This window comes from Neophocaena asiaeorientalis, unplaced genomic scaffold (genome assembly GCF_003031525.2).
Source record: "Neophocaena asiaeorientalis asiaeorientalis breed wild unplaced genomic scaffold, Neophocaena_asiaeorientalis_V1.1 scaffold30, whole genome shotgun sequence".
Classification (NCBI taxonomy): Eukaryota; Metazoa; Chordata; class Mammalia; order Artiodactyla; family Phocoenidae; genus Neophocaena; species Neophocaena asiaeorientalis.
In genome coordinates this window covers 6,776,326-6,803,006 of record NW_020174923.1, presented here as the reverse complement: position 1 = coordinate 6,803,006, position 26,681 = coordinate 6,776,326, and the positions used below count along the sequence as shown (strand labels likewise).

At 47.1% G+C, this 26,681-nt stretch overlaps 2 protein-coding genes and 1 pseudogene across 2 annotated transcripts in view; 1 reads left to right on the top strand and 2 right to left on the bottom strand.

Annotated features, from left to right (window-relative positions):
• The window catches only part of LOC112410171 (E3 ubiquitin/ISG15 ligase TRIM25-like), a 12,047-nt pseudogene extending 4,742 nt beyond the window's left edge, over window positions 1-7,305 (bottom strand).
• Window positions 7,306-8,781: 1,476 nt separating this feature from the next.
• KCTD2 (potassium channel tetramerization domain containing 2) lies at window positions 8,782-24,205 on the bottom strand. Its single transcript, XM_024760603.1, has 7 exons — window positions 24,058-24,205; window positions 23,852-23,877; window positions 22,124-22,232; window positions 19,488-19,579; window positions 14,971-15,066; window positions 12,745-12,870; window positions 8,782-11,620 (listed from the first exon to the last, which is right to left on the bottom strand). The coding sequence occupies exons 1-7, from the start codon at window positions 24,203-24,205 to the stop codon at window positions 11,591-11,593; spliced, it is 627 nt and encodes a 208-aa protein (XP_024616371.1). The 3' UTR covers window positions 8,782-11,590.
• Window positions 24,033-26,681, top strand: part of ATP5PD (ATP synthase peripheral stalk subunit d) — a 5,409-nt gene continuing 2,760 nt past the window's right edge. Inside the window, exons 1-3 of the mRNA XM_024761219.1 lie at window positions 24,033-24,104; window positions 25,677-25,807; window positions 26,091-26,187. Of these exons, the coding sequence (XP_024616987.1) occupies window positions 25,686-25,807; window positions 26,091-26,187 (219 nt within the window). The 5' untranslated portion in view covers window positions 24,033-24,104; window positions 25,677-25,685. The remainder of the gene's footprint in view (window positions 24,105-25,676; window positions 25,808-26,090; window positions 26,188-26,681) is intronic.

Below are 26,681 nucleotides of genomic sequence, written 5' to 3'. Positions count from 1 at the left end.
GGCCTCACCTCCTTGCTGGCACACTCCTCCTCCAGGGGGATGGTGTCGTGGTTCTTCTGCTCCTTCAGCAGGCAGGCCCCGCACACGCAGCAGCCTTCCGTGCGGCAGTACAGCCTCTGTAGCTTGCGGTGCTTCCGGCACAGCCGGCTCTTGAGGTCCCACACGGGCTCCAGCAGCTGGTGGCCCTGGAACACCTGGTCCTCGAAGTGGCTGCGCAGGTGCTTCTCGCGCAGGGAGGCCATGCACCGCAGGCACGACTTGACTCACTTGAGCTCCTCTGGGGCACAGAAGTCGCAGGGCATGTCTCTGGGCCCCCGACCAGGTTCTGTGAGGACCCCAAGGCCTGGCCCTTAGCCTGGGTGAAACAGGTCACCATCTCCTCCAGGATGACGTTCTTGCAGAGGCGAGGCCTGGAGGGGAAGCTCTCTCGGCACTGGGGTCAATAGAGCGTCTCTCCCACAGCTGCCTGGTGGTCCCAGAAACCCTGGAGGCAGGTCCTGCAGAAGTTGTGCCCGCAGGCGGTAGTGACCGGGTTGCGGAACACCTCCAGGCAAATGGGGCAGAGGACTTGGTCCTCCAATGTGGGGAGACTGTTGTTGTCATTCAACAGGAACTGGCCTTGGGGAGGTCTTGAGGGCTGGGCAGGGGGCTGCAGGGCTGGGACTTGGTCCTGGACTGGCCCTGGGAAGATAGAGCAAAGCTGTGTTGAAGCCAAGGCAGGAGTTGAGGGGCCCTTTGAGAGACACACCAGTTCTTCTCTCGGAAGCAGCTGTCTGCCCACGGGGTACAGGGACTGTGCCATAAGTCAGCCCACATGGGGGCATAAATTGGAGCCTGTGTTCTCCTTGTCGCTGTTCTAATTCCTGGACAAGAAGGTGGATGGGAGGAAGAAGACACATCGTGACAAGGGAAAGGAGCCACTTCCTTGGCCCTTCAGAAGGAAGGTCAAAACACAAGTACTTACGTGAAACTCTCTGTATGTCAAGAAGAGCCAGAGGCTTGGCTGCCCTATGGAGGGAGAAAAAAGAACCCTTGGGCGTTCAGGCGTAGGGGCCTTGCCCGCACTTCACCAGTGCGGGGAGGATCCCCATCAGTCCAGTGTGCCCTCACCCCAGCCCCTTATATCTCTTGAGGTTTGATGACCACCTTCTCACCTTTCCCTTTGGCTGCTGTTCTGCGGTCTCCCCATCAAGTTGGCCCCCCTCCTCAAGACTGCCTGCAATTTTGCTCCCTGATGTCACAGTTCAACCGTGACCAGCCCCAGCATTCTGCTTCTGATGTCAGCAGGGCAAAAGGCGTGCCACCAGACACGCTGCAATGCTGATGCGTTCTGCCCGCCCGAGAGATTCTTTGCTCCAGAGGCTTCATCCCAGGAGGTGGAGCCACTGCTGCACCTGGGGCCCCTTGCAGTGGACTTGGGGGACTCGCATTACCAACCAGAGAGGGAAGATGGCAACTAAGTGGCAGTGGGATCTTGGGCACCTGGTTTAATCTCTCAGGACCATGGTTCTCTTGTGAATCAACAGGGTTGTTGTAGAAGATACTTCAAGGCTCCTTGATCTGAAGTTGAGTGAGCCGCACACTATCTGATTGGTCATCCTAAAGACTGTCGCTTCCCACTGCGGTTCTGATCCTCAGAAGGAAAAAAGGGATGAATGAAGCGGAAGACTCTTTGCACTCTGATGGCTTCTTGTCAGTGTTTGTTTCCCAGTCCTTCCAGCCCGACAGGATACATGCCCTGAAAAGTTTACAATATTTCACTCTTTTCCTCCAAAAAGTTAGCTTGATCCCACTTATTGGATAGGAATGGTAAACAGAAGGCATCCTTTTCTCATTTCCTTACCTCAGAGGAAACATTTTCAGCATTTTTCTATTAAGTATGATGTTTGCTGTTAAGATTTTTGTAGACACCTGTATCAGATTCTGTAGACTCCCTTTCCTTCCTGGTTTGCTAAGAGATTTTATCTGGAAGCGTTGTTGACTTTTATCTAATTCTTCTTCTGCATCATTTGAGATGATTATAAGCTTTGCCTCTTTTATTCTGCTGATGTGGTGAGTTTATATTTATTGATTTTCAATTATTAAACGGACCTTGCATTCTGGAATGAACACTTCTTGGCCATAACATGCTGGGCTTTTTATAGATGCTGGATTCAATTTGCTACTATTTTCTTAGGATTTTTGCAACTATGATCATGAATGAGATTGGCCTGTAATTTTCCTTTTATGGAATGTCCCTATCAAGTTTTGGTGTTAAGGTATGATAGCTTCATAAAATAAGTTGGGAAGTGTTGTTTATCACTTATGTGGAATAATAAGATTGATATTACTTCTAACTTAAATGTTTGGTAGAATTCCCTGGTAAAACCACCTAGGACTGGAGACTTCCCTGGCAGTCCAGTGGTTAAGACTCCACGCTTCCACTGCAGGGGATGCGGGTTTGATCCCTGGCCAGGGAACTAAGATCCCACATGCCGCTCAGACAAAAAAAAACAAAAACAAAAAACCCCACCTAATGGAAAACAGTATAGAGGTTCCTTAAAAAACTACAAATAGAACTACCATATGACCCAGCAATCCCACTACTGGGCATATACCCTGAGAAAACCAAAATTCGAAAAGAGTCATGTACCAAAATGTTCATTGCAGCTCTATTTACAATAGCCCGGAGATGGAAACAACCTAAGTGCCCATCATTGGATGAATGGATAAAGAAGATGTGGCACATATATACAATGGAATATTACTCAGCCACAAAAAGAAACGAAATTGAGCTATTTGTAATGAGGTGGATAGACCTAGAGTCTGTCATACAGAGTGAAGTAAGTCAGAAAGAGAAAGACAAATACCGTATGCTAACACATATACATGGAATTTAAGAAAAAAAAATGTCATGAAGAACCTAGGGGTAAGGCAGGAATAAAGACACAGACCTACTGGAGAACGGACTTGAGGATATGGGGAGGGGGAAGGGTGAGCTGTGACAAAGCGAGAGAGAGGCATGGACATATATACACTACCAAACGTAAGGTAGATAGCTAGTGGGAAGCAGCCGCATAGCACAGGGAGATCAGCTTGGTGCTTTGTGACCACCTGGAGTGATGGGATAGGGAGGGTGGGAGGGAGGGAGAAGCAAGAGGGAAGAGATATGGGAACATATGTATAACTGATTCACTTTGTTATAAAACAGAAACTAACACACCATTGTAAAGCAATTATACCCCAATAAAGATGTTAAAAAAAAAACCCCAAAAACCCACCTAGGCCCAGAAAATCTTTTGTGGAAAGGTTATTAATTACATATTCAATTTCTTTCAGAAATTATGTTGTCTATTTATTCCTGTGTCAATTTTGGTAAATGGTGTTTTCCTAGGAATTTGTCCATTTCCTCTAAATTTAAAAATTTGGGGGGTATAAAGTGGTTCATAATATCCACTTATTTTTATTTTTTGGCCGCACTGTGTGACTTGTGGGATCCTAGTTCCAGACCAGGGATTGAACCCAGGCCCTCGGTAGTGGAAGTGCAGAGTCCTAACCACTGAGCCACCAGGGAACTCCCTATCCACTTATAATTTTTAACATGACATGAAATTGGCATTTTAACCATTTTGGTGTACAGTTCAGTGGTACTGAGTACCCTCACCATCACCACTATCTTTATACAAAACTTCTTCATCACCCTTAACAGAAACTTTGTAACCACTAAGCAAAAATTTCCCAGCCTCCCTCCCTCCAGCTCCTGGTAACCTCTAATCTACTTTCTATCTCTATGATAACTCTATCTTTCTATCTCTATTCGATATTTTGTATGAGTGAAATCATACCATATTTGTCCTTTTGAGTCTGGCTCATTTTACTTAATGTTTTCAGGGTTCATCCACGTTATAGCATGTATCAGAATTTCATCCCTGTTGATGGCTGAATAATGTTCCTGCTGTCTCTATATAAATACATTTTGTTTATCTGTTCTTCTGTTGATGGACATTTGGGTTGCTTCTACCTTTTAGCTATTGTGAGTAATGCTGCTATGAACATGGGTATACAAATATCTGTTTAAATCCCTGCTTTCAGTTCCCTTGGCTATATCCCTAAGAGTGGCACTTATAATCCTTATAAAGACTGTAGGATTTGTAGTTGTGGCTCCCTTTCACATTCCAGATATCCTTTGTATTTTCTTTTTTCTTAATGAGATAAACTCTCTAGGAGTTTATGCATTTTATTAACCTTCTAAAAGAATCAGCTCTGGGTTCTGATGGTTGTATTGTATGTTTGTTTGTTTTTTATGTCACTGATTTCTGCTCTTCTCTTTATTATTGATTTTACTTCTTTGGGTTATTCCTTCCTTTTACTTTCTTTATGTTGAATTTGCTTTTCTAAGTTCCTGAGATGGTTGTTTATGTAACAATTTTTAGCATTTCTTCCTTGTTAATACATATGTTTTCCCATTTAAGTACGACCCTTATTGCTCCTTATACTAAAGAGTATTATCATTATCATTCAGTTCAAAATGTTTTCTGATTTCCGTTGTGATGTCTTCTCTGACCCATGAGTTATTTAGAAGCATATTGCTCAGCTTCCAAAAATACAGATATTTTCTAATTATCATTTTTTATTATTGATTTCTAACTTGATTCCACTATAATCAGATGTTATGCTTGGATTTAAATCCTTTGACTTTTTTAAAGACTTGCTTTACGGCTCAGAGCGACACGGTCAATGTTGGTAACTTCCACGTGCACTTACAAATTCAGAACGTGTTCCGCAGTTATCTGATGTAGTGTTCTACACATTTCAGTTATGACATTTGCCGATCACGTTGTTAAAAGCGTCGGTATCCCTATTGGTTTTCTGGTCCTTTTAATACTAAAAGATGTGACAAAATTCCTAGTAGTATTATGGATTTGCCTATTTCTCCTTTTAGTTCTATCAATTTTGAGGCTAGAACATTAGATGCACACAAATTTATAATTATTATGTTTTCCTAGTGACTTGTTTTACCATTATTGATTTTTTATTATTCAATTTCCTCCTTCCTATTATCTGGGTAGTTATACTTCTATTATTTGGGGGGGTAGTTACATGAGAAATTATAACATGCATCCATGGCTTATCAAAGTCTAATGTTAAGCGTTACTTTAATCTTAAATAATGCAAACCCTTAGAATTCTTCAACTTCATTTACCTCATCCCAACTTTTACTATGGTTGTGTATTTTCTCTTTATATATTTTAAAACTATAAAGTGCTAAGAATGCTTAAATGGTGTGTAATCTATATATCTCTATATATCAATCCATGTACTTACCATTTTAATTGCTCTCCATTTTTTCCTATGTCTCTAGCTTCTGGGGTCATTTCCTTCTTCCTGAGGAACACCTTTTAGTATTTCCTTTAGTACAAGGTCTGCTGGTGACAAATACTCTCAGGTTCTGGTTGTCAAAGTTGCTTTTATAACATCTTCATTCTTAAAGGATATCTTCATTAAGGATAGAATTCCAGGTTGGCAGCTATATCCTTTTCAGCACTTTGGAGATTTAATTCCACTGTCTTCTGGTTTATATTTTTCTGTTGAGAAGATGACTGTCAGTCTTACTGCTGTTCCTTTGAAAGTAACCTCTTTCCCCCCCGCCACTTCTGGTGACTTTTAAGATTTTCTCCATATTTTGTTTTCATCCAGTTTGTTATTTCTATGTGTGTTTTTATTTATCCTGCTTAGGACTTGTAGTGATTCTTGAATACGTGGCTGCCTTTAAAAAGGGGCTTGATTCTGGCTCAGCATTTCCATCGCCCTGCCTCTGCCAGGTTCTTTTTTTTTTCCCCCCCTACTATTTATTTATTTATTTAAAAAACTTATTTATTTGTTTATTTGTGGCTGCATTGTGTCTTCGCTGCTGCACGCGGACTTTCTCTAGTTGTGGCTACTCTTCGTTGAGGTGCACAGGCTTCTCACTGTGGTGGCTCCTCTTGTTGCGGAGCATGGGCTCTAGGCCCGTGGGCTTCAGTAGTTGTGGCTCGGGGGCTCTAGAATGCAGGCTCCGTAGTTGGGGCACATGGGCTTAGTTGTTTCGTGGCATGTGGGATCTTCCCGGACCAGGGAATCAAACTCGTGTCCCCTGCACTGGCAGGCGTTTTCTTAACCACTGCGCCACCAGGGAAGCCCTCTACTATTTATTTATTTATCTGGCTGCGCCAGGTCTTAGTTGAGGCACACGAGATCTAGTTCCCTGACCAGGGGTGGAACCCGGACCCCCTGCATTGGGAGTGCGGAGTCTTAGCCGCTGGACCGCCAGTGAAGTCCCTTTGCCCAGGTTCTGATGAAGCTCCCTTGGCCGCTACAGCAGCTGCTTGGCTGTCTCCTCCCTGCCTCCAGCATTCCCCTCTCTCTCACTGTTCCAGGCATGCAGTGGCTGTGCAGCACATGCAGCAAATAAGTGGACGTCTGCTCGAGCCCTGATAGAAGTGACAGAGCTGAGCATCACATCCTTTCTGCACCTGCCAACCACACCCTTCTCCAACTTCAGGGTCTAGTTCAGAACTCTGTGGAGCCTTCCGAATCCTCCCCCCTCCAAACACCTGCTTACTATCCATCATAATTGCACAAAGCAGGCATGTTTTGAGGACGTTTAGCTCTTTGATTTGCCAACTATGAGACGGTGCACATGCAAAGGTTATCAGAATGAAATGTGAGTAGAAGCAATAGCCCAAACTTAGACATAAAGTGATCCAAGAATATCCAAGGGAGCTTGCTCACAACTTCCTTACAGGTAAGCTAAGAAATACAAACTATTGGTCTTCTATTCATTTTGTGTTTTGTTAGAATTAACAGAAAACGGACCAGTTAAAAAATACTCAAATTTAGATATGACTTAGATTTTGAGCTGCCAAATTAGACTTGGGGAAAATAAACACAGAGGAGGTAAGAGTCACAAAAGCAAGCCCACGAGGGCAAAAGGTACAACTCACAAGGGCAAAAGCGCATGGAGAACAATGATCTCAATGAGAATATTTTTACGTGAAAATGAAAATAGAAAAACGATTGAATTGCATTGTATAGAAAACTGACCAAGGAATTAAACTGGCTAAATAGAGTAACAGTTCACTCCAGGGGAAAGCTTCACTGATGAAAATCCTTCTGTGTGGCGTGATTCTTATTAAAAATTTAGCTCTGGGCTGCCACCTGGGCTTTATGACAGAGCGGATTCAGTCAAACTCAAATAACCTGTTGTAAACAGCGCCGTATGGAGCCTCCAGCAAGCTCCAACAGGAGACTCACCATGCAGACTCCAGGGTGTTGGAACAGAACCATGACTCCTTTTACAGATAACTCTTCTTCTGTTGAGGGATAGCTCCAGCTACCTAATCAGGGGAATCAAGTGACCGTGTGGCCTGTGCTGCCCATCACAACCCACCAAGCCAATCTGAGGAGTAATTAACACAGCCCAGAAATAGATGTGACTGTCTCTCAGACCTGGGAACAATGACTGTTTGCAGTGTCTTGTGTTGCGGGGAGGATACGATCATGTTTGTGTAAAGAGTAGTTGCGTCTTGGGACTTCCCTGGCGGTCCAGTGGTTACGACTCTCCGCTTCCGCTGCAGGGGGGCGCGGGTTTGAGCCCTGGTCGGGGAACTAAGGTCCCACGTGCCTCGCGGCGCAGCCGAAAAATTTTAAAAAAAAAAGGAAAGAAAAGTAGTTGCGTCTTGTTACATGAAAGCACAAAGCTGTTCTTATGAAGCTCAAATATGCATAGAAGCGTGCTTATGGGTACGGAGCAGCCACAAAGGTGGCAGAGCGGCTGTTAACTCTCAGCCCCAACCCACCCAGACTGCCCTGTGCTGCTGGGGCCGGGAAGCTTCTGAAGGCATCCTGAGAGGGAGACGGCAAGGCTGGAGGGGAAAAAGGAGACGTGGCCCTTCCTGTTAGAGAAACCACAGCAACGCAGCTTTGCCCTGGCGGCAACGGCTGGTCCCAGCAGTGCGGTTCATTTGCGGTTTTCCACGCTCCCAGCACCAGCCTCACTGAGCCCTGAGATGGCAGCATCCCTCTACAGGGCCCCTCCTCCAAGCCTCGACCGTTTAATGCCAACCTCTTCCCTTTGCTCCCCAGTCCCGGGAGCGATAACTGTGTCCTGCGACCACTACAGCTGTGACACCCGAGTCCCCTCGGCCCTCTCCTTTCTCCACCACCTGTCGACGACGGCTGTGGTCTCCCGTCGGAGCTGTTACAGCCACACACCTTGCTCAGTACCTTTCTGTGTACACACCACCTCCCCAACTGTAAGCGCCCCATAGGAGGGACGACCTAACGCCTTTTGAGGATCCCACACCCCGCCTGACACCTTAGGGATCAATACTTGACGTGCTGGTGACTCCATTCTCACCTCACGTTTCCTACCCCTCCTCTTCCTTGCAGAGAAAATGGGCACCCCGTCCCTTATTCTCTTCCAGGAAGACTTTTTTCCCTTAAAAACCACCTCATGCCCACCCCCTGTCTCTTTCCGGCTCTCTGGTGGGAAGCCCATCTGTCCCCACCTTCTGTTTCTGGGCGCTCTCTGGGTCCTTTCAGATGCAGTCAAATGAAAGCCAGGAGGAAGAAGGCCCAACACCCCCTCAGGCAGTTTTAGCAGCAGGAGAAATCAGGGCTTTGTAAGAAGCCCGCTAGAAAAAGGTGCAGTGAAATTCATCCCCTGACTACAGCATGACAATCACCGACAGTGAGTGACAGCAGGAACCCGGGAGCTCACAGCATCGGAAAACATACACCAAAGCTTTCAAGATTCAGAAGTCTGTTTCATGTCTTTATTGACCAGAGAGAAAAAAAAGGGTCACAGCATTTCAGACTTTATTCAAACACACAAATGGTAACAAAGGGCACCCACAAGTGACAGGCATGGTCCCTAAGGCCTGGCTCAAAGGCCATGCTGGAGGGTGTGGGTGACTTCTCAGCCCTACTCCCTCAGCATCTCTGTCCCTTCCTCCTCTGCACCTCACGGACACCCCTGAGATCAGTTAAAATTGGGCAGAAACTAAGTTACTCTAGAGGAGGTTGGGCCCTGCCTCACTGCCAAGAGCGAGCAGGTTCTGAGGAGAAGATGGAAGCGGGCTTCGGGGTCGTCACTCAGGAGACGCCAGGCTGCTCCCTGGGTCTGGCCTGCATCACCCACGGCCTCGGACCTGGGCAGGGAAGGAAGCAGGGAGACACTCCCCACGTGGCAGCCCTGGGCAGCTGGAGAGCGTGGGTCACTGGTCCTGTGATACCCCCCAGCCCATGGCCAGACCTCCGCCTGAAGTTACTCCCCCGGAGGGAGAAGGCTTTCAAGAAAAAAACACCAACTAGGTTCATAAAGAGCTTGGGTAAAACACTTTTCCAGAAACCCTAAGAAACGAATCACTCTCAGATTCCTGGAGCATTGGAACAACTGAAATTGTCATGGGGTTGCCGGGAGGAGGGAAGCTTGGTGAAAGGCAGCCCTCTAGTTCCTCAGATCACTTAGCAAGGGGCTCAGCAGTCTTTTCGCAGGCTCCACGGTGGACCTCTGAGAAGCATGATGAAAGAAACAATGCGTCCCGAGGGGCTGGCCCACGCCTCCTTGCTCCTCCTTGCTGGCTTGGGACCAGAGGCTGATCATCAGGTGAGCCCCAGAAAGCAGATCTGATTGGCCACGAGGCCCCAGATGCAGCTGCTTTCCCTCCTTTCAGTCCTTCGGTTCTTATTCAGGGTTCTTATTCAGATCGGCCAAAGAGCACCTCGCCCATCGTTCTGTGCTACTCAGGGCAGCTTTTCCTTGACTCACTCAAAATCTTATTTTCCCTGAAAGATGACAGGATGGACATCTGTCACCTTTCTGAAGGGGTGACTGTTTTTATTGTAGGTAGAAGTTCCTCTAACATTTTACAACTGTAAAAATCCTGGGCTCAGGCCAGGCTTCCGAGGAGCCGACGTGCACGTTCACGTTGGTGTGCAGACCCAGCATGTCAGCAGACGCCCTGGACACACACTTCTACCCTACTCTACAGACACGTGAGGGCAACGTGCGAATCCTGGAGAAGGGTTAGGCCACCTGGGCAGGGGCAGGTCACAGGCTCGGAAGACATCTGGCTTAGTCGCTAGTCATTTCCAAAACACCATGACCCCAGACCCACGCAGTAAGCAGCTGAGCTGTGGAGCAGAGAGAACCTCAGCTTCGAAGGCGCCCAGGAGCCATGGGCTTGAGGGGGCCTTTATGGATGGAGCATTCCCCACGGGCACCTCCCCCTCCTCCAGACCATCTGCCACCCTAAGAAAGTCCCCCGGGGCAAAGTCAGGATTCTCTGGTCCCTTTGCGTTCCATGACTGCTCATCGAGACTCAAAAGCTTAGAAAGTCCAGTTACCAGCTCCGAGGGCACAGCCCAAAGGAGGGCTTTCCTCCTCTGGGTCCAACAGCGTTTGATCCTCGACGCCTTGGCACTCCACAGAAAGAAGTGGTGGTGAGGGCTAGGTCAGAGATGGGGGAGTCCTCAGACTGCCCAGCAAACCCACACACACTATGGGGGATGGTGGGGGGTGGGGCTCACTGACACCGCCCAGGTCAGAAACCAAGAGACACAAATATCGCACTTTTGGTCAAGGCATTTCCAAGAGACGATCACAAAAATGATACCACTTTTGGATACAATATAACACATTTGGCAACTTTCAAAGAAAACAGCCGGCCCCACCCCAAGCCATCGAGGGTCCAAAGTCCCTTTACCCTCAGCCCCAGTTTAAAAAGTCAGGGAAGGAAGATGGGCCAATGGAGGGCAAGAAAAGGCTGCAGGAGCAGTTACAGCAACTACCTAAAGCGCCTGTCTGTGTCTCATTCGGCGCAGGTGCCGCCTGCCTCAAACCTCTTCTTGGGGAGAAAGCAAGCTATCTGGGGGGGTCCAAGCTGCTGGAGACAAACGATGCAAAGCTGAACATGGTAGCAGCTGGGTGCCCCGAATCCAGAGCTGCGATCCCCAGTCTCCAACCACCACCAAGGACACCCTATCCTCCCCGTCCTCCAAGAGGCTTTGTTCATAGGAATGTGGGGTACTCTGGCAACTCTATCCAAACCTCAGTTCAACAACCTGAAGCTAGAACCCTTTGCATCTGCTGCATTATTTGGGGGTGCATGGGCCGGGAAAGATGGTATTACAAAGCGGTGCTAATGTCCGACGTGGCCCACTCAGGTGGAAACATGGCACGGCGCAGGGAAAAACCTCTTCCTTTGCTCCAGCTTCCTTGAAGCACAGCATATGTGCAAAGACCCAGGCCTTCCTCTTCCCCTCCCCCTAGCCCTAGATCAGCTCCAGCTGAGAACCCAGCCCAGCTGCTCTTGTAAAGATATGTTGTAACATTGGCTAAGAAAACAGAAGCAGGTACTGAAAAGGTATTCTGCAGCTGGAAGCGGCCTCTGTCTTCCGGTTCCTGTGGGTGGGGCTGGGGTTCCTTTGGTTTTGACCAGAACACTTCTCCACCAGGGGGCCAGGCTCAGCTTTGCTTTGCAGTAGCTCGGTTACTGTACAGGAGCAAGATTTAACTTCACAGAGGTGCTCTGCTGGGTTGCTCTCTCGTCGGTTAGGACTCCGGACTTTACATCCGAGATCCTCTCTCCTGAAGAATCTGGAAGGGGAAGGTGGGGAAGAGGGCTGAGGCTTGGAGGCTGGATGCAGACTGCTTTTGGGCGGTGGTTGCTTACCGGACCGCCAAGGGAAGAGAAAGAGCCCCAGAGCCGCTTTCCACTGGACCCCGCGGAGCAGCACGACAATCGCTGTTACCCCAGGAAGCCAGGCAACCGCCCCTGAAGCACTGCAGTTGTAAAAGACTTTTGCTGAACACGGCCAGGCCTAAGCTTACGTGCTGTTGGACCACTTCCCTGTGAGAAAGGACACGGTCCGGGCTCACCACATACTGATGATTTAGAAGCATGTATGCGTGTCTGTGTACGAGGGGGCACAGTGGAGGAAAAAAGATAACAGTGTGCAACCATTTTCCAGTAACTTCAGGGCGTCAGGGGGCAGGGGGAATCACAAAGGTAACCAAACACCTTTTCTCTTGAGATGGCAGAGAAAGAGAGAGAGGGAGAGAACAGTTTCAAAATATAAAGGTAAAATACTTTCCAATTTTGAGTTTCAGAATTCTCACCTTCTAGTAATTAATGGCCATAAGCTTTTTCATTGATTTGACAGAGGCTGGGAAAAGACCACCCTATTTTGGTTCACGTGTCCTAACTAAAAGCCTCTGTCACTGCTCCAAAAGTCCTGATTTAACTTACAACAGTCAGGGGCTCCCCTGGTGGCGCAGTGGATAAGAATCCGCCTACCAATGCAGGGGACACAGGTTCGTTCCCTGGTCTGGGAAGATCCCACATGCCACGGAACAACTAAGCCCGTGCGCCACAACTACTAAGCCTGTGCTCTAGGGCCCGCGAGCCACAACTACTGAAGCCCGTGCGCCTAGAGCCCGTGCTCTGCAACAAGAGAAGCCACGACAGTGAGAAGCCCGCACACTGCAATGAAGAGTAGCCCCCGCTCACCGCGACTAGAGAAAGCCTGCGTGCAGCAACAAAGACCCAACATAGCCAAGAAAGAAAAAAAAATTACAACAGTCAAAAGGCCAAAATGAAGGGGAAATGCAAAGCTGGCTTGAGAAGGAAAGGGAAGAACCTGTGAGCAACAGTTCAGGCAAGGCCTGCGCAGGGGCTGGGAGCAAAGGGTCAGAGACGGAAGTCGGGTGAAGGAACTTACCTTTGCCTTCTCGCTCGGCTCAATGACTATGCCATTGGTAGAATTATTTAATTCTCTGGAGACAACACAGAGGAATTCTGCCTGATCCTCATTTCCATAGTTATAGGAAGATCCGATGCTGATTAGCTGATAAAACAAGAATATGGTGAACATACAATTAGTGATCTTAAAATATTTAAGTGGCACACAAATCAAACCCTCCTCCTCACTGAACTTTTGTTGTTGTGCTCCTCAAAGGATGAAGAATTCTCTGGGTCTATCAAGGCCCCAGGGGATAACTGGATCCCAGCTGTGCACCAGGCTTCCCTAAAGCAAAGTGTGAGTTCTGCCACTGTCCCCTCACCCAAGCACTTGAAACAGTGCCAAAGGCAGCAGCCAGGATTGATACGGTCACCTTATTCCTTCTAGCAAACACTGAGGGGAAACAGAATGCTTCTGTGAATGAAAACGGACACTTGCTTCAGCCAAAACACCTACACAGAGCTGGCTCATCTTTAAGCAGAAGTCCTAGACAGGAGACCGGTGCTCGGGAGGCTCTGGAAAGCACCACGCGCGAGTCACTGAAGAGCTGCTCTAAGCCAAATGCTGCTGGAACTTCTAACCTTTCTGGTGAATTGAACTCAGGCTCTAGTCTAAAGAGGAAATACAGATGCAGAGAGGGAGAAGCTGAGCCCGAGGGTGTGGTCATCGTGGCAAGTCCGCAAGGCCTCAAGTCGGGAGACCATGGCTGACTTGCTGTATGACCGGGCTGCGGACACCTCAGCCTTCCTGGGCCTTAACTTCCCCCTCCGTGTAATGGAGTCAAAGGGAGCGGACTTGGTCCTCCCACAGCACATCAATAAGATGAGAAAAACAGGATAAATTATTCATTAGTTTCACAAAGAATAGTTTTAAAAAGTTGTTATAGGGACTTCCCTGGTGGCACAGTGGTTGAGGATCCACCTTCCAAGGCAGGGGACACGGGTTCGATCCCTGGTCCGGGAAGATCCCACGTGCCGCGGAGCAACGAAGCCCGTGTGCCACGACTACTGAGCCCGAGCTCTAGAGCCTGCGAGCCACAACGAAGAGTAGCCCCCGCTCGCCGAAACTAAAGAAAACCCAAGTGCAGCAATGAAGATCCAATGCAGCCAAAAATAAGTAAATAATTTTTTATTTAAAAAAATAAAGTTGTTATAATATCCTTTGTCTTTGAAACTTTATACTAGGGAAAAAATACTTCTGGAGTGGAAGTATGGTGACACTTTGAAGAACACCTGAACAAGAACTAGGCTGCCACATACAGGCAGCACTGATTCTGCAGTGGAGCTAAGCATGAGGAATCATCAATATTGGTTCTGAAGACAGAGACACCTGTGTGTTTGATCTATAACATGATACTGTTAACACATAGAGTAACTGTTATTTAAGAAGGTAAGCTTATGGTGACAGCTCAGCTGACCTCTTAAACTCTACCTAAAAACAGGCATGATTCACTGAATTTATAACAGTCCTTCTATTCGTGCTCAGTCTCCCTGTGTTTTGAAGACAACAGATGAACAATTCTGCCATCTAATGGAAGAAAGCAGTAAAATCCCGGCTCTCAGACACTGTTTTGATGCCTCAGTCAGGTCACTAGCACAAAGCTAAAGAAGAGAAACCCAGAGTGAATGGAAAGGACCTCGCCATCCTCCTTGATGTCTGATCCCTTCACATCACAGCTGTTCACCACGCCGTGCCTGGTGGATGGCGCACAGACTCGGAATGATGAAGATCTGACCCTGGGATAAGCGAAGGGAGGGTTGTTGCCAAACCCTAGTCTTCTTTAGCTACTTATTCTAGAATGTGTCAACAAAGCACTTTTTTTTTTTTAACATCTTTATTGGAGTATAACTGCTTTACAATGGTGTGTTAGTTTCTGCTTTATAAACACAGCACTTTTGAAAGGAATCCCTCTGAGGGAAAAAAGCCCAGAGAGGCACTTTCAAGCCTAAACAAACTGGCTGGCTCTCTCTGGGCAGAACCACGCAGAAACTCTGGATATGAAGCTGGGAGACATAAGCCTACCCTCAGCTCTCCCCAACTCATCACGTCCTACCGCGCAAAGAATCCACGTGGAGTGGCTCTTTCTCCGTTTTGGAACAGGATCACATCCGGCCCCCACCCGACTCCCAGGGTGATTAACTGGCTACAGGCGGCGACTGGCTCCGAGGCTGAGATACAGGGCTGCTCCCACGAAAGGAACATTACCTGTTCGAATTTCCAACCGTCAGACATAGTGGACACCATCTGCGTGAGCTCCTCTTCTTGGCACTGCAGGACTCTGTACACGTGCTTCACGGGGCCCTGTGACAACCACACACAGACTTTGAGGACCGGTTTCAAGGGCACAGCAGTTTGCAGCTGCCTCGGTGAGACTCTCCAAAAAATAAAGACTGGAAAGGAGTTTGCCTGGAACTTTTTCTTGGCGGCCACCCGCCATCCCCTTTGCAAGCAGTACTGTAGTGTGTCAGTAAAAACTTTACCCGAAAAGAAAATAGGGGCCAGAGCGTGAATAAAATAAAATAACCCTGAACAAGTAGAAAATAAAGAGTAAAACTGCTCTGGACAAGAAAGCCACATTTTCTTCTTCAGTCACTATAGCTGACACACACGCTGAAAATGCAGACCTTATCTTGGTTTATTCAGAATGATACCTTATATACGGGAATAATACATTAAATAGGGACCCCATAATGTACACATGTTCAAGCTATTCTACCCTCTGCTGAAGCTACCTGGAAGTGTTTCAGTGTCACACGGTAACATTCCTGCTATAGATACGCGTATAATAAAAAAATATTTGGTCTTTGTTCCTGGTTCCTTGCACAGACCTCCTAAAACCTTTGGAAACTCCTGAGGGACAGGAGTGTCTTTTGGGGACTTCCCTCGTGGTCCAGTGGGTAAGACTCCTCACTCCCAATGTAGGGGGCCCAGGTTCGATCTCTGGTCGGGGAACTAGATCCCACATGCATGCCACAACTAAGAGTCCAGCATGCCGCAACTAAAAGATCCCTCATGCTGCAACCAAAACAAACAAACAAATAAATAAATAAATGGGGGGAGTGTCTTTTGTATGCTAATGAGCTAGTCACCAGAAAGACTGAGGGAGTTAGAGGATTAGAACTTTCAGCCCCATCCTGTGACCCTGGGGGAAGGGGGAGGGACTAGAGATTGAGTTCAATTACCAAAGGCCAATGATATAATCAACCTTCCCTACCAAATGGAATGTCCTGAAAAAAGCGATGGGGTTCAGGGAGCTTCCAGGTTGGCAAACACATCCGTGTGTTGCGCAGCTGGGGGGTGGCGCGTGCTGACTACACGGGAACAGAGGCTCCCGTGCTCAGGACCCTTTAGGACTTCACCCCATGAATCTCTTCATCCAGCTGTTCATTTGTATCCTTCATAATAAACTATAGTAAGTAGAGCATTTCCTGAATTCCACGAGTTAGTCTAGTAAATTACTGAACGTGAAGGGGGCATTGTGGGAGCCCCCGCATTTGTCGCCAAGCCAGACAAGAGTGCAGGCGGCTGGGGACCCAGACTTCTGACTGGCATCTGAGACCCGTGGAGTCTGACGCTGACTCTGGGTGGTCAGGGTTAGGACAGGATTGAACTGTTGGTCACCCAGTTGGTGTCAAAGATTCAGAGAAAGGCCACTTGCTGGCCAGACTCAACTCTCTAGAACATAAGTTAGAATGGAAAGCCAAAAGGCAGAGCAACTCAAATGCATGCCCCACGGCCGTAGCACTAAGGCCCCTGCACTTCACTGACACTTGTGATCTGGCCCATGGGGGACGAGACGCCAGTCACGAGAGAGCCAGGGTGGCTGCAGGGAGGCAAGCTCGCCAGATGGAAGCTCCAGTTCCCAGAAGGACAATTACAGGCGCACAGGAGGACTCGGTATTTAGCAATCTGGGACCATTCAGTGTTGGGTGCAAAGCTGCACACTCACTGCCCATCCCAGAGGGCATAAGGCACAAACAGGAACCCAGGTTCACAACAGTGACTCCTGGTCATGGAGAGAGGGGTCAGTTATGTTCAATCAGATTTTAAGGAAATATGGACTGTTTCCTTAAGAATGATGAAAACTTAACACTTTTTCAAAAGGACAAGCTGGCTTCAGCTACCTAGAAAATTCGTTTTAGAACAACTTAGGGAATACCGGAAAAATAAAAGCAGCTACTGATCACCGAGTGCTACAAGCCCCAAGTGTGACACCCTTCTCGTCTAGTCTTCACTGCAGTCCTGGAAGGCAGGTGTTGGCTTCCTTCTACACATGGGACGCTGGTGTTCGGAGCACAGTATCTTGCCCAAGCTGTACAGCGATTAAGTGGATTGGAGGTAGAGCTGGGACTTGAGCCCAGATCGGCCTGACAACATTATAATCTTTCTTGTATATTTTGTCCTTCTAAATGAGGTACAGCTACCATTAAACAAGGTGCTAAGGTAAAAAAAAATTTCTTCCATGTAAAATACAGGACAAATCTTCTGACAATTCCAATTACTCTAGCCACGCATTTTGGAAACAACCAGATGTTTTATATTGTAAGATGGAGAGCATCCGAAAGACCTGACAGTGGCCACAGCTGTCCAAGTCCCAGGTATTTAAGATATCTCTGCTGCCTCTTTTTTATTCTCTGCCAAAGTAAACCACTGGTGCTCTCAAATGCACCAAGATTAATCACCTAGCAAAAAATACTACCACGGACAGCAGAGTAATAGAATGGTGGCAGCCAGTAAAAGAGATGTGAGGTCACTGAGAAAGGGCAGAGTAGGTCCCCCACATCTTGGGCTTCGCCCTATCGTCCGCCACGTGCGTCTCCTTTCAACGCAGACAAGTTAAAGGAGATGATGAAAGGAGATAACGTGTTTGAAGGGACAGCCACGGAAATCCACACTCAGCCTTAGAGCCACTTGGGACAAATGCAAAAGGGGACGTCATTGAACAACATCAAATCCATTGCCCAGAGCTCCACTAAATAAAGAGGACAGATGGAAAGATCAATTAACATCAAAAGGGTCTTGACATTCCTAGAATAAAAAAGGTTCCAACTGGGTATAAATCCACAAGCCTCAGAATCTAGAGAACTAATTAACTGCTGTCATCAAATAGAAATCTAACGATGCTCTCAAGGAATCTGCTAATGGCAAAGAACTGAGAGTGTTCTGGGGCCATGATTCGAATGGTTTCAAATGACATCCTCTATGGTACCATCAATATTTATAGTAAGCAATCAAAGGGGTTTTTTGGAATGTGGAAAACTGAGGATGAGGCAATATTCTCAGAACGTCTCATCTATTAAGTGTCTATAATAGTGAAAGATGCCATGTAAATATACGATGAGATGGCAGAAAGATTGGTGACACTAGATCATATTTCATACGGTAATCTGCAAACCAAATACAAGTTCATCTTTGAACATTAAAAAGAAGCCTTTCAGGGCTTCCCTGGTGGCGCAGTGGTTGAGAGTCCGCCTGCCGATGCAGGGGACACGGGTTCGTGCCCCGGTCTGGAGGGGGCCCCGGTACCAAAAAAAAAAAAAAAAAAAAAAGAAGCCTTTCAGCCGTTGGGCAGATGTAAGAGAACTAAATGAATAAGCCTTTCCACCTTTGCAAAGTGCTAGAGATAAAATGTATAAAAGAGTTCATTTTTTAGCATACGTGTCCGTTATTCATCCAGATAATTCCATTTAGAGCCAGAAAAATTTTGATATATGAAGTCTTACACAGAAAGAGCAAGGAACTATTTTTTACTTTTGAAAAGGAACATATTGCCTTCTTATTTCAAGGAAAATTCTATATTGCAATAGATTAGATCTCAAGAAAGCGACCACCGCCAGTATCTGATGGGATAAGAGGTAAGTCATGCTGGAGTCCAACTCTGCCCCGTTACTGCAGCTAAACTCTCTTAAAATAGAGCCTAAATACATGAAGGGGAGTGTCTGTGTTTCTCGCTAGACTTTAAGCTTCTTGAAGGCGTGGACCTTCTCCTATCAGTTGGGGTCCCCAGGGCCTAACAGAAGCTATTGTCGCCACTTACTTAAGACACATGATGGGTGATGCGACATGAAATGAGGTAAGAGTGCCTCACTGCCTTCCGTTCTGTTCTCAAACTATGCGGCAAATTCTGTTTGATTTTTGTTACCATATCTACTAGGTTAACATAAAAATCCAGACTTCATAATAAAAAGAGAAGCTTGACATTATTTTCTTAGAAGCATGCTTCACAAACCACTTGCAAAGTCTACGCCATGACTGGTTTCAAGAGGCTGTCAGGAGCTCGATGTGACATGGCCACAGGCTGAAGGCTGGTCCTAATTAACAGAAGCCAACAGGCGGAAGCAAGACCTTGTTTGGCCTCCACGTGGACATGAAGGGAGACAGATACTCCGCCGGAAAGAACAGGCTTTGAACCTCAAGTGCAGTGGCTCCTCCCACTGCCAAATGGAGAGCAGCCACAACCTCCCGCTCTTCTAAGGGGACACGGGGCTGTTTCGTCTCCTTTGTGATTTCTTCTCCTCTGTTTCCTTGTTCTGAACAAGTCTGGCAGAGTACACGCTGTCTGTCTGGCAGACGGACGGTGTTCCGCACAGAGACCTCCGGCTCTATGGGGAAAGGCAGGGCTCTGGCCAAGCAGCACATCATCCATTTCAAATCACACCCAGACACATGGACAAAGAGAGCCACTTGGGATATCTTCCCCTTAAGAGTTCAAAACCCATTACCTGTGAAGTTCTGTTCTCGTTGTCCCGTATCCTTTCCTTAACAAGTCGCACGAGAGACGCAATGTTATAAAACTCCGCTTCCTCCAGCACACCTAGAAGGACCAAAACTGTAGTTAGATGTGTGTCAATTCCCCAGAAAACGGCCGGAAGAGGCTGGAGTTCATGAGCTTGTTAAGAACTCTATCTTTCAAATGCAAGTCTAGTCTAACTCCTTCAGCCTGGGAAATGTTTCTTTGCTGTTTGGTGCGCACCCGTGACCTTTTCCCCAACGGCAGTGAGTCAACAGTGCTCTGTTTACTCCGTTTCACCCCTGCAGTTTCCCACCTGGCACCTTCCCCTGCTCTCCCTGCACCTGCCCGTGAGCTGCAGGACACCTTTACCATATGTCACTTAGTTCCTGGAACTAGTCCCACTGGACAACTCTTGAGCTTGCAATTTCTGCCCAGTTTGTCCTAAAAATGACCAAAGGTCTGTGTGTGTGTGTGTGTGTGTGTGTGTGTGTGTGTGTGTGTGTAAATTTATGTGGACCAAATTTAACAAGATGCTTATTATTTGAACAATATAAAAGGCAGTCATTGAAAGAATCCCATGCATAGGACTTCCCTGGCGGTCCAGTGGTTAGGACTCGCAGCTTTCACTGCCACGGCCCTGGGTTCAATCCAAAAAAAAAGAATCCCATGCTAAACAAAATCAAAGGCCTGGGCTTCCCTGGTGGCGCAGTGGTTGAGAATCTGCCTGCCGATGCAGGGTACACGGGTTCGAGATCCAGTCTGGGAGGATCCCACATGCCGCGGAGCAACTAGGCCTGTGAGCCACAACTACTGAGCCTGCGCGTCTGGAGCCTGTGCTCCGCAACAAGAGAGGCCGCGATAGTGAGAGGCCCGCGCACCACGATGAAGAGTGGCCCCCGCTCGCCACAACTAGAGAAAGCCCTCGCACAGAAACGAAGACCCAACAGAGCCATAAATAAATAAATAAAACAAAAACAAACAAAATATCAAAGGCCTGAGACAGGATAACTAAATGGGATGTGTGATCCTGCACCAGGAAAAGAATTTGCTATGAATACCATTAATGGAAAAACTGATAAAATTAGAATATAAGCTATAGTTAAGGTGTTCATCAATATTAAGTTTCCTGAATTTGATAACTGTATTGTGGTTATGTGAGAGAATGTCCTGTTCTTGAGAAGTACACACTGCAGCATTAAGGGGTGAAGTCTGTAACCTACTCTCAAATAGTTCTGAAATAAAAACTAGAAGAGGGAGAGGAAAAAGAGTGGGGAGGAGGAAACAGAGAATGTATCGTAATGCAAATATGACCAAAAAATGTTAAAAATTGGTGAATCTGGGTAAACGGAGTTCTTTTCTCTAAATCTGAAATTATTTCAAAATGAATTTTTTTAAGGCATTAGAAAAGATTCCTCTTTTCAAGAAACAAGAGTACCCATGTGTTGGTAATTGCTGAAGCTGGATGGTGGGTGGAATTTACTGCACTATTCCCATTACTTTGTGTGCATTTGAAATGTTAAGGAAAAAAAAAGGGAGGGTGGTTCCTCTTTTGACTGGTTTTAACAGCAGTGTTCTGCAGCCACTTCATTAATTAGCACGGCCATTACAGCTTTCTCACGCAGAGCTGAAGCTCCCAGGTCAGGGTGCCCTGGCTCTAGGGACAGGCCCCAGTCTTCAACGGAATGCCTCAGTGAGACCAAGATAGCCTTTTATTTTTTATTTATTTATTTTTTTAAACATCTTTATTGGAGTATAATTGCTTTACAATGGTGTGTTAGTTTCTGCTGTATAACAAAGTGAATCAGCTATACATATACATATATCCCCACATCTCCTCCCTCTTTTGCGTCTCCCTCCCACCCTCCCTATCCCACCCCCAAGACAGCCTTTTAGAAAGATGTCTAGACCCACTTACAGTCCAAATGCTCTACAAACGAAAAAGATGAGTCAAATAACGATGCACCTGACAACGGGCTGGAGAATGAATTAGGTCAGATGCAAAAATTTACAAGGAAGCATGAGACCAGTCTTAAAAGAAATGAGGCCAAGCCTTTATTATTATTTTTTTTTTACAGCTGCAAGTTCAAACTAAAGTTGAAAGTACGAATAGCTAAATGTCAGAGATTTGTTGCTTCAGGCTGTGGACATTCACGGCTAGTAATAAGTAAATGTAAAAAGGGGTCCTGACAATCCTGCAGGTTCAGAAAAAACTCCAAAGCTATCTCCAAAGCTGAGCTACGTAGCTTCCTTCTCCCAAAGGAGGCTGAAGCGAACCGAAAGGGGCTCCTTCAAGACCCTCTCAGATTAGACTAGGTAATTGGAGGCTCCCTATTTATTTTCGTAAAGGTTTCCTACACTATCTACTGCACATGAGTTTGATGAAAACCTCAAAATTCAAATCTCAGGACTTCCCTGGCGGCCCAGTGGTTAAGACTTCTCGCTCCCAATTCAGGGGGCACGGGTTCAATCCCTGGCTGGGGAACTAAGATCCCACAGGCCGCACGGCGCGGCCAGAAAAAAATAAAATAAAATAAAATCTGTGGAAAAAAAAAATTCAAATCTGTGAAACAGCTTTAAAGATTTGACCTGAACTTTGAAAACACCCAATGCAAACATCGTTCTTACCTTCTTCTGCCAACTCCTTCGTAATGATGAGCTTCCCATGGCGGAGGTAGTTCAGGATAGGACCAAAGTAGGTAGGGTCCCTGTCAATCAGATAGGCCCCTGTCTCGTCCTGCCAACCAAACATAAGGGTATCATTGTGGAGCTTTCAGGCTAAGTCAGGGCAGGGTTTCCACCTCTCTGTCACAATGCACGAGTGAGAGGGCAAGTTTTGCTAGATATTTATCACAAACTATTGGCAAGAAGCCTAGCTTTGTGTATCTTGTACTTCAAGATCATTTCAGGGAGGGTGTTACAGATGTACAGTCATATTCATCATCTAGGCATTAACTTGAACTTCTAAAATTTTTACTCTGACGCAATTACCAACACTCTTCCTTTGGGATACTTGCTATAAAGAAACCAAGGAAGAAAACGCCATAGTTGCATGATCTAAATTTTTGCTTGAGATGGACATTCTGCCTTCTCTATTGTGCCTGAATCACATTCCTAATTCGAAGAAAACCTCTGTTCGGTTGGCAATGCTCCAGAACTCAGGGCCAACAACCGTGGGAGTCTGCACTGGCAGCTGTAACTCACACACTCCAGATCTGTGCCCACAGGAAGCTTGGCACAGCCAGGACTTGGCTCTGAGCAGTTTTAATCCTACTCATCTTTACAGTAAAGGGAACAAGAAGAAACTGGCTTCTACTGCAACAAGGACAATTTGGGGTAGCTCAAATAATTCCTTTAGAATAAGCAAGGTTTTGGAAACTCTTTAAAGTTGGGGCAGGACAGGTTTCCTTCCATCTGAGATTTATTACAGGAGAGGCAGGAGATGAATCAATGAAATCAACCAATGTTTACCCAACCCTAGCTCTGTTGCAAGGTAACAGCTAAGTGCTCTATGGGATACAAGGCGCTGTAAGCAATGATCAATGCTTTTAAGTCGGAAACTAAAAGATGAACGTGTAAAGTTGAAAAAACAACTCAGACAACAGCTCAAACTGAAAACGGGTTAGGCGCCTTGTCACCTCTCAACTCTCTGGTTAGCAGCCATGCAACTTGCCCAACAGCACTCTCTGGGTTTCATTTTCCCTGGTCTGAACGGGTCAGCTTAGGTTTGCACTGGCAAATGACAACCTCTTTCCAAGGAACGTATCTGATCTCAAATATCGACCTAAAACAATGACAGTTACCAGACAGGAGCTCAGGGACCAGGACCACAGGAAAGAAGTGTGATATCATGAGAAGCACTTCCTGCAGCTGTCGAAGCCATCATCAGACCCAGGCTTTCACCCAACTTGGCAGAGGGGTCCGAGAGGAGGTCTGAGAAAGCTACAAAGATGCCTTAGCTCACCCTGACCCAGTTCTGGATGCATCTGGCACAGGCCACCGGTGAGGGGCTGACGAGAAGCCAGGGGAAAACTCATGCAGACCTGAGGGGCTGGGATGAGAGGTGCAGAGAGGAATACGGAGAAGGGGTGTGGAGTGGGTTCTCGTGGGTGAAGGTGGGCACAGTATGGGGAAGGAGCCGCTGAGAACGAAGGGTGGCGTCAGAGAGAAAGCCCGCGTGCGCCTGAGGATGGGGGAGAATAGCCCCGGGGGCTAGCCTGGCGGGGAAAGAGGAGGAGGAAGGGGTCCCGGCCCGAGGTGCCCGCCAGTGAGAAGCGTGTTGCAGGAATCGGGGGACAAGCCTAGGAGGAACGAGGGGGTCTGAAGGCCGGGGGCGCGCCCGAGGGCGGGGCACACCTTGTCTGAGTCCAGCTCCGGGTCCTCTGGAGAGGGACGGGAGCGCCCCCAACCAGCTCCCGGGGACCCTGGCAGTAGAGGCTAGGCGCCCGCCTTCGGGGACGGGACTTCCGGAACCAGCCCCCATCACCATTGGCTGACCTGAGAAATAGGGCCCGCCCCCTTGGCTTTGGGGCTGGCTGAGGGGAGGCTTTCCGGTGACCCACTTCCGTTCCTTGGTGTTGTGGACTGTGGGCCGCTGGGGTCGGTGAAGGTGAGTGAGGTTTGGGGCGTTAGGTCCGACCCCAGGGGTTTCCTCTGATCTGCCGCCTGCAAACCTCGGCCCGACCCTTGTCGCGCCCCTACCGAGGACATCGGGCCCTGCGGTTGCCCTGCTGGCAGTGTCCCGGCTGTAGCTGCTGCTCCGCGCTCCCTTCCTTTACCCTCCCCCGAGCGCGAGGTCGCAGGGGCCAGTCCGTGACCCCGCCGCGTCTGACTTAGGCACTTCCACTAACCTTGTCTCGTCCAGCCCTACCCCAGCCTGGCCGACTTCAGTAGTCCGGTTTGGAGGATGCGGAAACGTTGCCGGGAGATCGTTTTAGCTTGCTGAGTGACACCCAGCCGGCTGGAGGGCAGTGCCCTTCCCTCCTGAAGGTTTCAGCATTCGAGCGTGTGGAGCTTTCAGAGCTTCTCAAGTGCAGGGTTCATTTACCGATTCAGCAGATATTCACTGAGCACCTCCTGTGCAAGATCTGTTCTAGGCGCTGGGGATTCAGCAGTAAATAAAAGACAGCAATCCATTTATGAAGCCTATCTTCTGTGCTTGGAAAAGTCTCTGTAAGGGCACTTATTTCTCTGGTGTATTTAAAGGTCACCTGCCCCTCACCTCCACTCCAGGAAACATAAGCTATCCTGAGAGTGAAAGGAAGCGGCAGGTGTTGGACACGTGTCTTGAGATCCTGGGGAAGATTTCTTCCATCTTCCTTGTGATCCAGCCCGTAACTTGTAAAGACCTTTTGACATTTCAGTCTTTTTCCTAATGTTTGACATTGACCTTATTTAGTTTAAGTTGACTATTTTCCCATATCCTATCCTGGTTTAAAAAGAAATGGCTGTAATCACTTTCCATCTTCTCTCACATTCACGCATGTATTGAATACCTTTTTTAAGCGTATTGCCAGTATACTCAGGGTTTGTGCTAACACTGCAGGGGACCATCAGACACGAATAGGAAGGTGCAGGTGTATTACTAATCTGACAGGGAGCGGGTAGAGAGCCCCTTAAGTTTGTATAAGATGGTAGAGCAAATTGATGTGCGCAATTACATCTGATATTTTTAACAGCCTTCTTAGGTAAGCAGGGCTATTATCCCCATTTTTCAGGTGAGGAAATTTTGGTCGAGAGTCTGCCCTATTTAACTAAGCCTTGTTGAAATGGGGGTATGTGTCAGGTTCTATGCCCTGGAGAATCAGTGAATAAAACGCAAACTGAGTGGAAACGCATTTAAATTATTTTATGTAATGCATGACCATTGCATTACCAGTATTTCCAAAGGTACATGGAGTGCAAACACTAGAGAACTGGGCTTTGATAGGTTAGGAATTGGGGAATAGAGGGAGGACCATCTAGTGGGGAGAGAATATATTTATATGCCAGGTTGCACACCTTGAATTTGAAAAGGTAAATTGTCCTCTTTCTGATTTAGTAATCCTCATTCCTTTAGTTGACAGATATACCCACTCATATGATGCTGATCTATTTCTGAAATACCTGAATATTTCTAAGATGCCCTTCAGACGATTCTCTCCAAGAGTCCTGTTTTGATCTGACCAGTTTTATTTTCTAGGATCTCTAGATGGCTGGACGGAAACTTACTCTAAAAGCCATTGACTGGGTAGCTTTTGGGAAGATCATACCCCCCAACCAGAAGGCTGTTGCTAACTCCCTGAAATCCTGGAATGAGATCCTCACCTCCAGGTCAGTACCTTGCTGGGAGGGAGCCTCTTAACCTGTCACTTAATGTGGAAACAAAATGTGCTTTGGAATTGCACATGAATTTTTCATGTTCTTCCGGCAGAAAGTATAAAGAAATCCATGCATTTTCCAAATACAAGTAATTTGTTTGCATTCCTTTGATCTCCCTCCAAGGGAAGAGTGTGATGATAGCCCCAGGCCATAGGAATAAGGAACAGGGAAATTGCTGTGTGAATTTTTTGTTGCTCATGGAACAATCTTAACTTTTGTTTTTCTACGTGATCAGGTTGGCCGCTCTGCCTGAGAAGCCACCTGCCATCGACTGGGCTTACTACAAGGCCAGTGTGGCAAAGGCTGGCTTGGTGGATGACTTTGAGAAGAAGGTGAGACTTCAGGCAACTCAAGTTCTGGTCTCGTAACACGTCCTGCTTGGGGAGCAGGACGGTGGACAATTACACATGCAGGATGACAGGGAGGAAAGAGGGGTGAAATTAACACCCAGAATCCAAAGGAGGCTCAGGAGAGATGGGTGTGGCCAGAGGTCTTGTGATGATAGATTTAAATGGTAAATAGGTGCAGAGACTTCAGGGTCTCTTCATTCAGCAGGTTTCTTATCCAAGGAAACAGTATGGCAGAGCCTTAACCTGGGAGCCAGAGGGCTCTTGAGCTGGATGTTTCTGCCCAACTCTGAGTTCCTTCTTAGCTCCCCACCTGTCTCCTTTTAGAACAAACGTAACATTAATTTTCTATCCTTTTACTGTTTTCCTCTTTTCTCTGCTGTCTTTTTTAATGTCCCTTGTAGCTGTGATCTCTTGCTCACCTATCCTCTTCTTTTTTTTTTTTTTTTTTTTTTTTTTGGTTGCTGGGTTTTTCCCCC

What these genes read in the sequence shown, in the direction of transcription:
- KCTD2 (XM_024760603.1), bottom strand. Translation starts at nt 24,205, where the DNA reads ATGTCCTCGGTAGGGGCGCGACAAGGGTCGGGCCGAGGTTTGCAGGCG. An exon ending in CGGAGCTGGACTCAGACAAG is followed by an intron (nt 22,233 to 23,851) that starts GTGTGCCCCGCC and finishes TTTGGTTGGCAG; the next exon opens with GACGAGACAGGGGCCTATCT. An exon ending in ACGGTTGGAAATTCGAACAG is followed by an intron (nt 12,871 to 14,970) that starts GTAATGTTCCTT and finishes TTGTTTTATCAG; the next exon opens with CTAATCAGCATCGGATCTTC.